At 43.7% G+C, this 15,479-nt stretch overlaps 1 protein-coding gene across 1 annotated transcript; it reads left to right on the top strand.

The window, feature by feature from the left end:
• Nucleotides 1–12,332: 12,332 nt before the first annotated feature.
• LOC135545156 (homeobox protein MSH-D-like) lies at nt 12,333–14,622 on the top strand. Its single transcript, XM_064972788.1, has 2 exons — nt 12,333–12,797; nt 13,725–14,622. The coding sequence occupies exons 1-2, from the start codon at nt 12,431–12,433 to the stop codon at nt 14,192–14,194; spliced, it is 837 nt and encodes a 278-aa protein (XP_064828860.1). The 5' UTR covers nt 12,333–12,430; the 3' UTR covers nt 14,195–14,622.
• Nucleotides 14,623–15,479: the final 857 nt, after the last annotated feature.

Raw genomic sequence — 15,479 nt, 5'->3', positions numbered from 1 at the left:
AAGGTTGCAAGATCAAATCCCTGAGCTGACAAGGTACAAATCGGTTGTTATGCAGCTGAACAAGGCAGTTAACCCACTGTTCCTAGGCTGTCTGTCACGCCCTGACCTTAGAGAGTCTTTTTGTTTCTCTATTTGGTTAGGTCGGGTGTGATTTGGGTGGGCATTCTAGTTTTCCTATTTCTTTGATTGGCCTGGTATGGTTCCCAATCAGAGGCAGCTGTCTAGCATTGTCTCTGATTGGGGATCCTACTTAGGCAGCCTTTTTCCACCTTTAGTTTGTGGGATCTTGATTTTGTATAGGTGCTGTGTAGCCTGCAGAACTTAATCACCTTTAGTTTGTGGGATCTTGATTTTGTATAGGTGCTGTGTAGCCTGCAGAACTTAATGTACGTTTTGTATTTTGTTGTTTTTCGGTGTTCAGTTTAAATAAAGTAAGATGTTCACCTACCACGCTGCACTTTGGTCTAATTCATCCAACGAACGTAACACTGTCATTGAAAATAAGAATTTGTTCTTTTAACTGACTTGCCTAGTTAAATAAATGTTTTTTTTAATGTTATTATGTGCAGTCAATTGGTGTAAAAGATGGAGACTCATGATCAACCAGACATTAACACAGATAAGGACTTTTTAGAAAAGCAGGTACTAAGAGAAGTATTTTTCAGTTTTATTTTAGAGAAGACATTCTTGAGCTTACCAGCAATTATAAATGTGGGTATTTTTATTGATGAACATGTTACCTTTCTATACGGACCATCTGCCCTGGCCGAAACCACTCAATGATATTGGTTATTCTATGATTCCAAACGGTGTCAGGCATGCGTGTGTCCTGTTCTGGACTATTCTGTAGGAGTGTGGGGTGCTAAGAGGTCATTTTGTCCATAACAGAGCAGTACGTTACTTTTTAGGTGTACACAAGTTTGCACCTATACTTGCAATAACTAGGGACATGGGCTGGGATCCCTGTGAGGGGAGATGGAAGCTGTGTATGGTGAGACTTTGGAATAGACTGTTGGATATACCAACTGCCAGAATAGCTAGAAGGTTTTTCAATGGCATCTATCCATAGGGAGAGCCTGGGCAACTGAAATGTCAGAGCTTTTTCAGCAGTCTGACTGTGAACATCTGTACAAAAACCAAATCAAGGGAGACATAGATATGATTATAAAACAACTGTTGATGCAATATGGAAAAAATGGGTGGAGGAGATAAATCATAAACCCAAATTGAGAACATTTTATTTGATTACGGTGTGAATTTGTGTGTGAGAGATATATTATGTATAACCTACCTAAAAGCAAGAGACCGCTATGTGCACAGGTAAGATCAGAGATATTGCCACTGCATATTGAAACAGGTCGGCATTGGGTTGAAATGGAGGAACAAAGACTATGTAACTATTGTGACCAAGAAGACATAGAGAATGAAACTCATTGTATCTTCTATTGCCCTTTCTACCAAAATATACACTTGCTCTTATTCCGGAAAGCACACCAGATATACCCTGGCATTATGTGGCTGAGTGATGAGGAGACAGACCACCAGATATACCCTGGCATTATGTGGCTGAGTGATGAGGAGACAGACCACCAGATATACCCTGGCATTATGTGGCTGTGATGAGGAGACAGACCACCAGATATACCCTGGCATTATGTGGCTGAGTGATGAGGAGACAGACCACCAGATATACCCTGGCATTATGTGGCTGAGTGATGAGGAGACAGACCACCAGATATACCCTGGTATTATGTGGCAGAGTGATGAGGAGACAGACCACCAGATATACCCTGGCATTATGTGGCTGTGATGAGGAGACAGACCACCAGATATACCCTGGCATTATGTGGCTGAGTGATGAGGAGACAGACCACCAGATATACCCTGGCATTATGTGGCTGAGTGATGAGGAGACAGACCACCAGATATACCCTGGTATTATGTGGCAGAGTGATGAGGAGACAGACCACCAGATATACCCTGGCATTATGTGGCTGAGTGATGAGGAGACAGACCACCAGATATACCCTGGCATTATGTGGCTGAGTGATGAGGAGACAGACCACCAGATATACCCTGGCATTATGTGGCAGAGTGATGAGGAGACAGACCACCAGATATACCCTGGCATTATGTGGCTGTGATGAGGAGACAGACCACCAGATATACCCTGGCATTATGTGGCTGAGTGATGAGGAGACAGACCACCAGATATACCCTGGCATTATGTGGCTGAGTGATGAGGAGACAGACCACCAGATATACCCTGGCATTATGTGGCAGAGTGATGAGGAGACAGACCACCAGATATACCCTGGCATTATGTGGCTGAGTGATGAGGAGACAGACCACCAGATATACCCTGGCATTATGTGGCTGAGTGATGAGGAGACAGACCACCAGATATACCCTGGCATTATGTGGCTGAGTCATGAGGAGACAGACCACCAGATATACCCTGGCATTATGTGGCTGAGTGATGAGGAGACAGACCACCAGATATACCCTGGCATTATGTGGCTGAGTGATGAGGAGACAGACCACCAGATATACCCTGACATTATGTGGCAGAGTGATGAGGAGACAGACCACCAGATATACCCTGGCATTATGTGGCTGTGATGAGGAGACAGACCACCAGATATACCCTGGCATTATGTGGCAGAGTGATGAGGAGACAGACCACCAGATATACCCTGGCATTATGTGGCAGAGTGATGAGGAGACAGACCACCAGATATACCCTGGCATTATGTGGCTGAGTGATGAGGAGACAGACCACCAGATATACCCTGGCATTATGTGGCTGTGATGAGGAGACAGACCACCAGATATACCCTGGTATTATGTGGCAGAGTGATGAGGAGACAGACCACCAGATATACCCTGGCATTATGTGGCAGAGTGATGAGGAGACAGACCACCAGATATACCCTGGCATTATGTGACTGAGTGATGAGGAGACAGACCACCAGATATACCCTGGCATTATGTGGCAGAGTGATGAGGAGACAGACCACCAGATATACCCTGGCATTATGTGGCAGAGTGATGAGGAGACAGACCACCAGATATACCCTGGCATTATGTGGCAGAGTGATGAGGAGACAGACCACCAGATATACCCTGGCATTATGTGGCAGAGTGATGAGGAGACAGACCACCAGATATACCCTGGCATTATGTGGCAGAGTGATGAGGAGACAGACCACCAGATATACCCTGGCATTATGTGGCAGAGTGATGAGGAGACAGACCACCAGATATACCCTGGCATTATGTGGCTGAGTGATGAGGAGACAGACCACCAGATATACCCTGGCATTATGTGGCAGAGTGATGAGGAGACAGACCACCAGATATACCCTGGCATTATGTGGCTGAGTGATGAGGAGACAGACCACCAGATATACCCTGGCATTATGAGGCTGAGTGATGAGGAGACAGACCACCAGATATACCCTGGCATTATGTGGCAGAGTGATGAGGAGACAGACCACCAGATATACCCTGGCATTATGTGGCAGAGTGATGAGGAGACAGACCACCAGATATACCCTGGCATTATGTGGCTGTGATGAGGGGAAATATTGTTTTTTTTTGTCCATTGTGTATTTCCGTTTGTGTAATATTTAGATAAAGCCTGGAATACAAGAAAAAGGGCTGCCCATAATTAAATTGTACAAATATGAATCTTCTTTGTGGTAAATGGCATGTGTGTCTATAGATGGTGTATAGGCTTGTCTCCATTATGAATCTTCTCTTTGTGCCAGACTGGGTTCAAATGCCTTCTGTTTAATTTTTCTGTATTTATTTATCTGTATATGTATGTATGTATGTATGTATGTATGTATGTATGTATGTATGTATGTATGTATGTATGTATGTATGTATGTATGTATGTATGTATGTGTGTGTGTGTGTGTGTGTGTGTGTGTGTGTGTGTGTGTGTGTGTGTGTGTGTGTGTGTGTGTGTGTGTGTGTGTGTGTGTGTGTGTGTGTGTGTGTGTGTGTGTGTGTGTGTGTGTGTGTGTGTGTGTGTGTGTGTGTGTGTGTGTGTGTGTGTGTGTGTGTGTGTGTGTGTGTATGTATGTATGTATGTACGTACAATTGAAATCTGAGGTTTACATACACTTAGGCTGGAGTCATTAAAACTCGTTTTTCAACCACTCCACAAATTTCTTGTCAACAAACTATAGTTTTGGCAAGTCGGTTAGGACATCTACTTTGTGTAAGACACAAGTAATTTTTACAACAATTGTTTACAGACAGATTATTTCACTTAAAATTCACTGTATCACAATTCCAGTGGGTCAGAAGTCATTTGAGTCAATTGGAGGTGTACCTGTGGATGTATTTCAAGGCCTAACTTCAAACTCAGTGCCTCTTTGCTTGACATCATTGGAAAATCAAAACAATTCAGTCAAAAACTCAGAAAACAAATTGTAGACCTCCACAAGTCTGGTTCATCCTTGGGAGCAATTCTATTCTTAAAATAAAGTGGTGATCCTAACTGGCCTAAAACAGGGAATTTTTACTAAGATTAAATGTCAGGAATTGTGAAAATCTGAGTTTAAATGTATTTGGCTAAGGTGTATGAAAACTTCTGATATCAACTGTATGTATATATACAATTTTACTGCTCTAGGGATGTAGTTATTGTTTGGATAACCTTATTTACTATTATGTATTGATTTCTACCTTCAATGTTTTCACTCTTTATGCAATGCGCAATGTAGAGATGCCCGGAAGAAGAATTATCATTTAATTACCATAGTTTGTGTCAATTAATCCCACAAGGAATGGGTTGTCAATTGGTGTATGACACGAAAATAAAATGTTATTCATTCATTATTTTGTGCAGTAGATTACAGTAGGTGAGAATGAAGAATAGCACCTTTGAGATCCATCAAGGAAACATAAAGCAATAAATGTTAGACAATCGTGCCTAAACGCCCATGAGAAACACACACACACACACACACACACACACACACACACACACATACACACACACACCCAACCCCCTCCAACCTTCCATGAGATAATCACTATTATATTTCAGCTTTCCCCTCATCCTTGGTTCGCTGAGTCATTCTGTTGTCTTTTGTTGCGTTTCCTTGCAAATGTTTCAGTACATGAGTTTACACTGGGCAACCATAATGTCCGGTATTTTTCCAAACACTGTAATTGCTCTAATGAGAAATTAGGTCTGATTTTGTTGACCATGCTGGTTGTAGTTCCAGCTTGTTTTAGGGCCCCGGGGGTTATAGTGATGAGTTGCAGCAATAAGCAAGAAATCCAGCACTGTAAAACTAAACACACCATCAATTCTTCCCCGGAAAGTGGTTACGATTTGGGACACACACAGACACAAACACTCATTCTCATTCTCATGCACACACACACACACACACACACACACACACACACACACACACACACACACACACACACACACACACACACACACACACACACACACACACACACACACACACACACACACACACACACACACACGTACTCGACTGTACTGTGAGAGCATTTTATACGGTGTGTTTATTCACTGTGGTCTAGAAAGCAAATTGTCTTTAGGGAGTGGCTATATTATAATATCCTAATTCATCCCCCAAGCAGCCATGTCCCTGTGTGCCCCAAATGGCACCCTATTCCCTAAATAGTGCACTACATTTGACCAGAACCCTATCTAGGGAAAAGGGTTCCATTTGAGACGCAGACCCTGTGTGCTCCAAATTAAGCAGAAAGCTCTCTTTCCCAGTTCATTTAGGAAAAACATATTTTCATTGTTGTTTTTATGATTACAATCCTAGATCTAAACTGTACTTACAGCATAATTAAATCAAAATGTGGGTGAAGTTGACGTGAAGTTTATTTTGACTTTCGTTGTCAAAACCCTTTTCTGTGGACGTAGTTTGTTTGACAGGTACAAAATGAAAAATTAGGCTTAGATTATCTTGTCGATTGAAGTCTGGAAATGGTCCTTCCAGCCACAGTGAGAGATACACTGTGGGTCAGGCTGTTTAGAAGAGGTTGTTCAGCTCAGTGATTTGCCTGTTTAACCTGTCTCCAGACCTCTTATTACTGACAGGTCTCTGACACTGTCAGAAAACCATGTATTTTCATGTTCTTCTAACTTTTAACCCTCCTTAGAGTTGCCAGCTGTAATGGGGGGGGCTCTGTGTTAGGGGGGTTGTCTGTAATAGGGGGGTTGTCTGTAATAGGGTGGGTTGTCTGTAATAGGGGGGGGTTGTCTGTAATAGGGGGGTTGTCTGTAATAGGGTGGGTTGTCTGTAATAGGGGGGTTGTCTGTAATAGGGGGGTTGTCTGTAATAGGGGGGTTGTCTGTAATAGGGTGGGTTGTCTGTAATAGGGGGGTTGTCTGTAATAGGGGGGTTGTCTGTAATAGGGGGGTTGTCTGTAATAGGGGGGTTGTCTGTAATAGGGTGGGTTGTCTGTAATAGGGGGGTTGTCTGTAATAGGGGGGTTGTCTGTAATAGGGGGGTTGTCTGTAATAGGGGGTGTCTGTAATAGGGGGGTTGTCTGTAATAGGGGGGTTGTCTGTAATAGGGTGGGTTGTCTGTAATAGGGGGGGTTGTCTGTAATAGGGTGGGTTGTCTGTAATAGGGGGGGGTTGTCTGTAATAGGGGGGGTTGTCTGTAATAGGGGTGCTGTCTTATTGTGACCCGTCCATAGAGGAGGACATCCGTTTTACAGTAACTACAATCTGGTTCTCCTGAAGGATTCTAATCACAGCAACCCTCCATAGCTCACACATCAGTAGGATTGTCAAACATTTGCCTGCCGACAGTACTTAGCATCTCTGAAACCGTGTGTCGGCAGTCACTCTTTTGTGTTCACACAGCAAATAGCTTGAAGTGTTCAGCCTCTCAGCCATTTTAAAACAATCCAAATCAGAAGGTGGGAGTAGCGTTGTTTAGCGATGCATGTCTGTGTGTGCTGCTTAGTTTATGGTCTAGATTAACTGCGCTAATATTTCTATTTAGTAAAAAGAAACTTGTTGTTACTAGCCAGACGACCACAACTAGATAACTACCTAGCAAGAAGATGAATAAATAATTTAATACACTCTTCATAATCTCGTACTACCAGTGCCATCCCATAGACAAATGTTTAGCTAGCTAGCTAGCTAGCTAGCTAATGTTAGCATATTCTCTCGCTAGCACAACATAGCTAGCGAGCTAAGGACACTGCACTAACACAGGCAGCTGTTTCATGGAAAATAATCCATTGTGATTTAATTATAGTGTCAATACTAGCTAGCTTGGAGGAAGCATTTAGTGTTGTGCATTGCATCTCTGCACTTAGCTAGCTACCATCCCATAGCCTACAATGCATATGAAGTGTAATTGTCTCATGATATTTAACCGTGGATGTACAGAGAAAATTGACTCTTTTTTCCCTTTTCTTGTCACTCCTATTGGTCCTTCCCATGTAGGGGTTTGTGCTCTCTGATTGGTTCAAAGTCAAGTTGTTGGCCACTGTTCTAGCAAGAGAAGGAAAGGCCTCCCATTGTGATAAGTACCTACAGTAGCAGCAGACCAAAGGGGCAGTGAGATTCTCGAGTGTTTCATGCTTAAGGGATTTTGTCCTTGCTACTGACACCTCTGGCTAGTTTCTGGGGTGGATTAGACCATGGTTTTTAGTGAAGCAAGTATTGTGGTAGAGAAAATGCCATTACATTTTCTGTACAACAATATAGACCCTTCCCTTGGTTTCCAGAATAAGAGACTGTAGCCTATTGTGACCTCAGGCTCAGCTTCTGGGGTAGATTAGACCAGGGTCTATGCTGAAGCAATTAGGATAAAATATTATCAAGCAGAAAACTGCATTCAAATAGAATTGTATTAAAGAGGAGACAGAGTAAAGCTGCTACGCCCCATAGCCATTCCTTCCCACTGGTCTCTACGTCTAGGAAACCATGTATTTTAGTTTCCTAATGGCTAGAGCTACACAAGCTTTACTCTGAAAAATGGAACAGACAGAGAGCTGTGTGTGTATGTGTGTGTGTGTGTGTGTGTGTGTGTGTGTGTGTGTGTGTGTGTGTGTGGCAGTGCTAATTGTATGGTATCTAATCAATGGGACTGAGGGTTGAAGTGGTCTGGAGCTCAGGGTTCACACTGACCTTTAGGTGGACGACCAGAGAGATGAACACATTCCCTTAAGGCTGGCCATCTGTCTATCTGGGGAAGAGGGGACAGTGTCTATCTCCAATCAGACAGACCCCTGCTGGGCTTGGTGTGGCCACTCTGCCCCCTTATCCAGGGATAGGAACCAGAGGAGAGAAGAGATGAGAGGAGATGACTAATGGGTGAAATCTAAGGATGTCAACATATCAATGAACATATGCTTTTCTTGTGCTCTGATATCAACCGCTCTTCTCACTCAACTGCTTTTCTTGCTAATTGCCTCTTCTCATCAACTCATTAAACTATGCACACACACACACACACACACACACACACACACACACACACACACACACACACACACACACACACACACACACACACACACACACACACACACACACACACACACACACACACACACACACACACACAGCGAACACACACTTCACAGTAGGAAACCGCGGGGATGAAAGAGAGGCCTTTAATTGATGTGCATGTGTTTACATGAGGCTGGGGCTGCATAGTGGTGTAAACACATTGATTCACACACACACACACACACACACACACACACTCCAGTGTGTCTGGACTGTGCTCTGTAATCAGTTGAGCATTAGTGTTGTGGTGTCAGCCCCTCGCTCCCCCCTGCATCATTAGGCCTTCATGATTCTCTCTCTCGCTTGTGCGTGTGTGCGTGCCTGCGTGTGTGTGTGTGTGTGTGTGTGCAGTTTATTTAACCTTTATTTAACCAGGTAGGCCAGTTGAGAACAAGTTCTCATATTCAACTGCAACCTGGCCAAGATAAAGCAAAGCAGTGCAACACAAACACAGAGTTACACATAGGATAAACAAACATACAGTCAATAACACAATAGAAAAATCTATATACAGTGTGTGCAAATGTAGTAAGATTAGGGAGGCAATAAAAAGGCCTTAGTGGCGAAAGTCACACATCATTTCTAGATTTTCCATATTATGCGTTTGTTTGAATAGCGTCCTTGATCTCTACAGGACAGAGACACTTTGTTTTGGATGACAGATGATATTTATAATTATTATTATTATTATTATGTACTGGGGCAAGGCCTACAGGTACAATACATGGCCAAAAGCATGTGGACACCCCTTCCAATTAGTGGATTCGTTGATGACAGGTGTATAAAATCGAGCAAACGGCCATGCAATCTCCATAGACAAACATTGGCCCGTACTAAAGAGTTCAGTGACTTTCAACGTGGCACGGTCATAGGATGCCACCTTTCCAACACGTCAGTTTGTTGGTGTAAATCTCGCCGCCATTGGACTCAGGAGCAGTGGGAACATGTTCTCTGGAGTGATAAATCACGCTTCACCATCTGGCAGGCCGACATACAAATCCGGGTTTGGCGGATGCCAGGAGAACATTAACTGCCCCAATGCATAGTGCCAACTGTGAAGTTTGATGGAGGAGGAATAATGGTCTGGGGCTGTTTTTCATGGTGAAGTGAACTTCCAGTGAAGGGAAATCTTAATGCTACAGCATACAATGACATTCTAGATGATTCTGTGCTTCCAACTTTGTAGCAATAGTTTGGGGAAGGCCCTTTCCTGTTCCAGCATGACAACGCCCCCGTGCACAAGGTGAGGTCCATACAGAAATCGTTTGTCGAGATCATTGTGGAAGAACTTGACTGGCCTGCAAAGAGCACTGACCTCAACCCCATCGAACCCTTTTGGGATGAATTGGTTCGACGACTGCGAGCCAGGCGTAATCGCCCAACATTGGTGCCGACCTAACTAATACTCTTGTGGCTGAATGGGAGCAAGTCCCAGCAGCAATGTTCCAACACCTAGTGGAAAGCCTTCCCAGAAGAGTGGAGGCTGTTATAGCAGCTAAGGGGGACCAACTCCATATTAATGTCCATGATTTTGGAATGAGATGTCAGATGAGCATGTGTCCACATACTTTTGGACATGTAGTGTATATCTGAGCTTCAAACAGTCCCACACACCGACACAGTCCCTAGCCTGACAGCTCTGCTCAGTCTGTGAGACAATAGACTGAGGTTATTGTGAGCGGGCGCCACACACCTCAGGAAGGTAGTAATTTACCTTCATTACCCTTAAATCCTGCTTAAAGGAGCCGGATTCCACACGCCTAATTACAAGGTGTTAATAACAACTATGTAATGACAGTCATTTACGAACCTGCCTGCCTCCAAACATCAGCCCTCTCCAAATGCCTCGCTCTCACAGTGGAGTGAGTAAGCTGAGATGAGGTTTGAAGTAGAAAAACAAACGGACTGCGTCCCAAATAGCATCCTATTCCCTATATAGTGCACTACTTTTGACCAAAGCCCTATCGGCCTTGAGCAAAATTAGTGCACTGCATAGGGAATAGGGTGCCATTTGGGACCCTGGCTGACTGACATAATTCTTATTGATTACCATTGTGATTAACTACCAAAGTGGTATTTGAGGTCATAGCGAGTTTCAACATGAGTAGAGAGACTCAGGGCTCCACAGAGCCAGAGATGTGGTAACACAACAGTTAAGTTGTCTCTCTGATCTGCTTTCATCTTTCTGCCACCGACCGACGCCCAGAGACAAGTTGTGATGACACATAGGCCTACACACACACACACGCACGCACGCAGGCAGGCAGGCACGCACACGCACACACACGCACGCAGGCAGGCAGGCAGGCAGGCACGCACACACACACGCACGCGCGCACACACACACAAACACGCAGGCAGGCACGCACACACGCACGCACGCAGGCAGGCAGGCACGCACACACGCACGCACACACACGCACGCAGGCAGGCAGGCAGGCAGGCAGGCACACACACGCACGCGCGCACACACACACACACACACACAAAATCAAGCTAATAGCCGAGAGGGAGATACAGTAGAAGGCCTCTAAGATACCACTAGAATCAGCCCCCCTATCAGCAGCACTGGACTAGTCTGCACTGGGATAACCCTGGCAAAAACACTCCCATGATTGTCTCCCACGATGAAATTGGGGAGGGGACTGTGGCTCTGTCTCCGTCCGTACGTTCAACACATGTGATATCTCAGACAGCACTAGCACAATTTGGACAAAACTTGGATAAATGATGCATCTTTCAATAGAGATCTGGCATTTACAAGAGTACACTGATTGGCCACAAGGCGGGAGTTTAGTAATAAACAGAAATGTGTTAGTCACACGCCATATCTCAATTGGCCCAACAGGGCACTGCAGCATTCGTGGGGGATGACATGTTTACTGTTGCCTTGTTTCTATTGATGAGTTGACGGGTGGGTTGTTTGGGAACAAAACTGCCGCATGCACAACTTTGGGGAAAAACAGATGGTTGGCTTAGAGTGAATGGAATGTTGACAACATGTAAACTATATTCTCCAAATGTTTATTGAAAACATAAATAGATTCGCAAAATTAGCATTTGTTGTCTCTCAAAAATATTGTTACACTTGTTGGTTAGCCTGCTAGTGAATTTGACCTGTATTAGCATACGTGACAAGCGTCAAAACAAGACATGGTATCAATAACAAGCTGAAACGAGTCATCTCCGATTCCCCACGTGACAGCTTCTTGTCATTGTTGCTCGCTATCTGACCGTTCAGAATCATAACACAAGGCCTTCAGCCCCATGGATGCATGTGCATCAATTTCATGATGTTGTCAGCCAACCTGCTGTCTATGTACTGCACTGATACAGTATTTTATTAAATATAATATTTTTCATCGTATTAGATTAACGCCCATCATTTGTTGAATGTAGAATATTTTTCAAAATATTAATTCTTAAAATATAAATTATATTTTTTTATTCTGGGAAAACGGGGTAAAGCAGGCTTAATCTAAATATTTTTTGGAATAGCCTTCTTTGAGGGAGCAACAATTGAAAAATAGTTCTCATCAATTTTCCATCCACCTCCTCCTCCCTCTCCTTCTCCTTCTCACGCAATTAGCTGTAAATTAGGCTCGTATTTACTCGACCTCGTGTTTACCCTGAGTGTAGTCTGTCTCGAGGGTGTCTTTAACCTCAAGACCCAGGACCACACCCAAATCCCCGAAACTCACAGGCCAATCACAGGTCTCCTTCCTCTTCTATAGTTTTGTCAGGGTTTGAATTGGTTGAAAGTACCAGTGCTATAAACAAGTGTTCTCATGAGTTTAGACACAGACTTCAGAAGTTGTTGTCCTCTCCGCGGATAACAGTTGAGATGCGCATATTATTATTACCTTTAGGACAAATTGAATGTGTTCGTCAACATCTTATTTTGGCATAATAAGAAGCATGGATTCTCGAGTAGATTCGACAGATGTATTTTCAACCTATGAGGGCACTCCTCGACCACCGAAGCAGATCAAGGAGCGCAAAAAACCCGAATCACCTTCACCTTTCAGTGTGGATGCGATCCGGTTGGATAGAATCACACCTGGCGACCGAGGGAGACGCCACAGTGGTACCATAATATCTCCCCTGGGGAATTACTCTATATCGGTGTCCAGAGAGGCGTCTAGTACAGAAGTCTTTCCTCACAACTTTGACCCGTCGTCTTCGACAGTTAAATCAGAGACGTCGGAACCAGGGGACTTTGCGTCCAATTTGGCTCCAGTGCTCAGTAAGTGCTCAACCTTATTATGTAGAAGGGTTATTGAAAAGCCTATGGCCTGGTAACTTTTTGTCCCATGCTGATCAATTGGGAAATATCCAGTATGTATGTTTACTAATGTATTTTAGAAGTTGCCTATGTGGAAAAAATATAACTTTCTGATTTAGAATACTATACAACTATTGTACACTGTCTACAGATCAATATCAGTTCTTTATGACCATTCAAAGCACTGCATATCATCAGGGGAGAAGGCTAAATGTATGTATTTGTGTATATACACTGAGTATACCAAACATTAGGAACACCTTTCTAATATTGAGTTCCACCCCCCCCCTTTGTGCCCTCAGAACAGCCTCAATTCATCAGGCCACACACTCTACAAGGTGTCGAAAGCATTCCACAGGGATGTTGACTTCAATGACACTGTTGTGTCAAGTTGACTGGATGTTTTTTTGGGTGGTAGACTAATCTTGATACATACAGGAATCTGCTAAGTGTGAAAATCCCAGCAGCTTTGCAGTTCTTGACACAATCCGGTGCGCCTGGCACCTACTGCCATACCCTTCAAAGGCTCTTAAATCTTTTGTCTTGCCATTTCACACTCTGAATAGCACACATACACAATCCATGTCTCAGTTGTCTCAAGGCTTAAACATCCTTCTTTAACCTGCCTCCTCCCCTTCATCTACACTGACTGAAGTGGATTTAACAAGTGACATCAATAAGGGGTGATAGCTTTCACCTGGATTCACCTGGTCAGTCTACAGTATTTCATGGAAAGAGCAGGTGTTCTTAATGTTCTGTACAGTGTATTTTGATTGATGTTCTCTTTCTGTCTATTAGTGACGTATTTAGGCTAATGGATGTTGACAAATACCACAAACACTCATTATGCCTTTAATGATACATCTCTCCCTCCCTCCCTCCCTCCAGACCAGCTCAGTCCCTCCTTAAGGAAACACAAGACCGACAGGAAGCCCCGGACCCCCTTCACCACCTCCCAGCTCCTGTCCCTGGAGAGGAAGTTCCATCAGAAACAGTACCTGTCCATCGCTGAGCGGGCTGAGTTCTCCTCCTCCCTGTCCCTCTCAGAGACCCAGGTCAAGATCTGGTTCCAGAACCGACGGGCTAAAGCCAAGAGACTGCAGGAGGCAGAGGAGGAGAAACTCAAGATGTCCGCCGCAGGTGTTGGATCCAAGCCGGGGTTCTATCACCCGGGGTTCTCCTCGCTGCAGTTTCCCCTCTGTGTCAGTCTGGGTGGTCTAGGGGGTCTGGGTGGGTGGGTCTCAGGGATGTACGGAGGACAGGGGTTCCCCTTCAGACGCACCCCTCTGTTAAAAAGAGAACCACATCTGGGGGTGTACACCTCACCTATGGGGTACGGACTGTTCCACCTGTCCTGAAAGGTTTGTGTGTGTGTGTGTGTGTGTGCGAATGCGATGAACCTCACAACAAGATTTCAGATTATACCCTAACTCTCAGGGATGCCTTGAATATATTGTGCTGGACCAGCTTTGATATATTCAACAGATGTTGAAGTGTGCATGGTTATACGGTAGCTTGTGTTCCCTGGTTTGTTACGGAAGAGCCTAGCGCATCAGAACACCCCATAGTTTCAACACCCATAGTACAAGCTCCATTGCAGTGTCATTGTTCATTTGTTCTATAGCCCTGACCTCCTGACCTGTGCTGTATTTGCCAAAGTTTGTTGGATCGTTTCGTAGGATACTGATCCACCGTGTGTCTGATCACTCCCAAAATACTAGGTTAGCTCATTAATAACATATTTATTAAATAAATGTAATATAATATATATTTTATGAAATGTATCTACAAGTGTAAATATTTTGCGGTCTGATGTTGAAAATAAAATGTTATTTGCTGTTCTTGTCTTGATATGCGAGTTTACCTTCAACATCTCTTCTATTTCAATTAATTTTATTATGCTTCTACAATGTCTGGTAAATACAAAGAACAAATTGCTTAAATTCTCCACAATTTCATATGGAAGTGGATTGTTTAATCACGTATCGATCTGATTGTTTGATAGGATCTTTACCTTTGTACCTGGAGCTTTAAAACGTGTAGTACAGGCTAATTCACCTCATTTAGGGGGTAACAGTTCTAATACTTTATTAGAGCGAGTAAGATTCAAGCCCTGTTATACCCGGTTCTAACATGTATCATTTGTTGTTATCTTGTCCACATTCTGATTGTGCCCACATTTTCAGACAGGTGTAGATGATTGAAAGACCGCATTTTGATCTGATTTTCCTGACCACCTCCGAAGGTAGTCAGGCACACAAAGGTAGACAGATCTGGACAGTGAAACCATTAAAATTATCATTCTCCTGCCCTTTTAAAATCATTGACTGGTGGAACCATTGACTTATGGCATCAATGTGTCTTAAAAGAAATAAACATTCTTTTGAAAGAATAGCTGTCAAATATTTTGCATACAGGAAGTGACCAGGAAATCTGGTCACAATGCGGACACAGTGGACGAATAAGAAACACATTTTAATGACATGTGTAGATCAGGACAAAGGACGCATGTTAGAGCCAGGTATAAATGAGGTTTTAGCATTAGGGGGTGAGGGAGGTTTAACCAGTTAGGTCAGTTAATAGCTAGATGTATTTAACCAGTTAGGTCAGTTAATAGCTTGGTGTATTTAACCAGTTAGGTCA

This window comes from Oncorhynchus masou, chromosome 9 (assembly GCF_036934945.1).
Source record: "Oncorhynchus masou masou isolate Uvic2021 chromosome 9, UVic_Omas_1.1, whole genome shotgun sequence".
NCBI classification, from domain to species: domain Eukaryota; kingdom Metazoa; phylum Chordata; class Actinopteri; order Salmoniformes; family Salmonidae; genus Oncorhynchus; species Oncorhynchus masou.
Note: the sequence above shows the minus strand (reverse complement) of the source record. Positions and strands in the feature narration are given on the sequence as shown.

Bases quoted from the DNA above. Each gene is read 5' to 3' on its own strand.
- LOC135545156 (XM_064972788.1), top strand. From the start codon at position 12,431: ATGTGTTCGTCAACATCTTATTTTGGCATAATAAGAAGCATGGATTCT. The intron at 12,798-13,724 runs GTAAGTGCTCAA...CCCTCCCTCCAG, and splicing joins CAATTTGGCTCCAGTGCTCA to ACCAGCTCAGTCCCTCCTTA.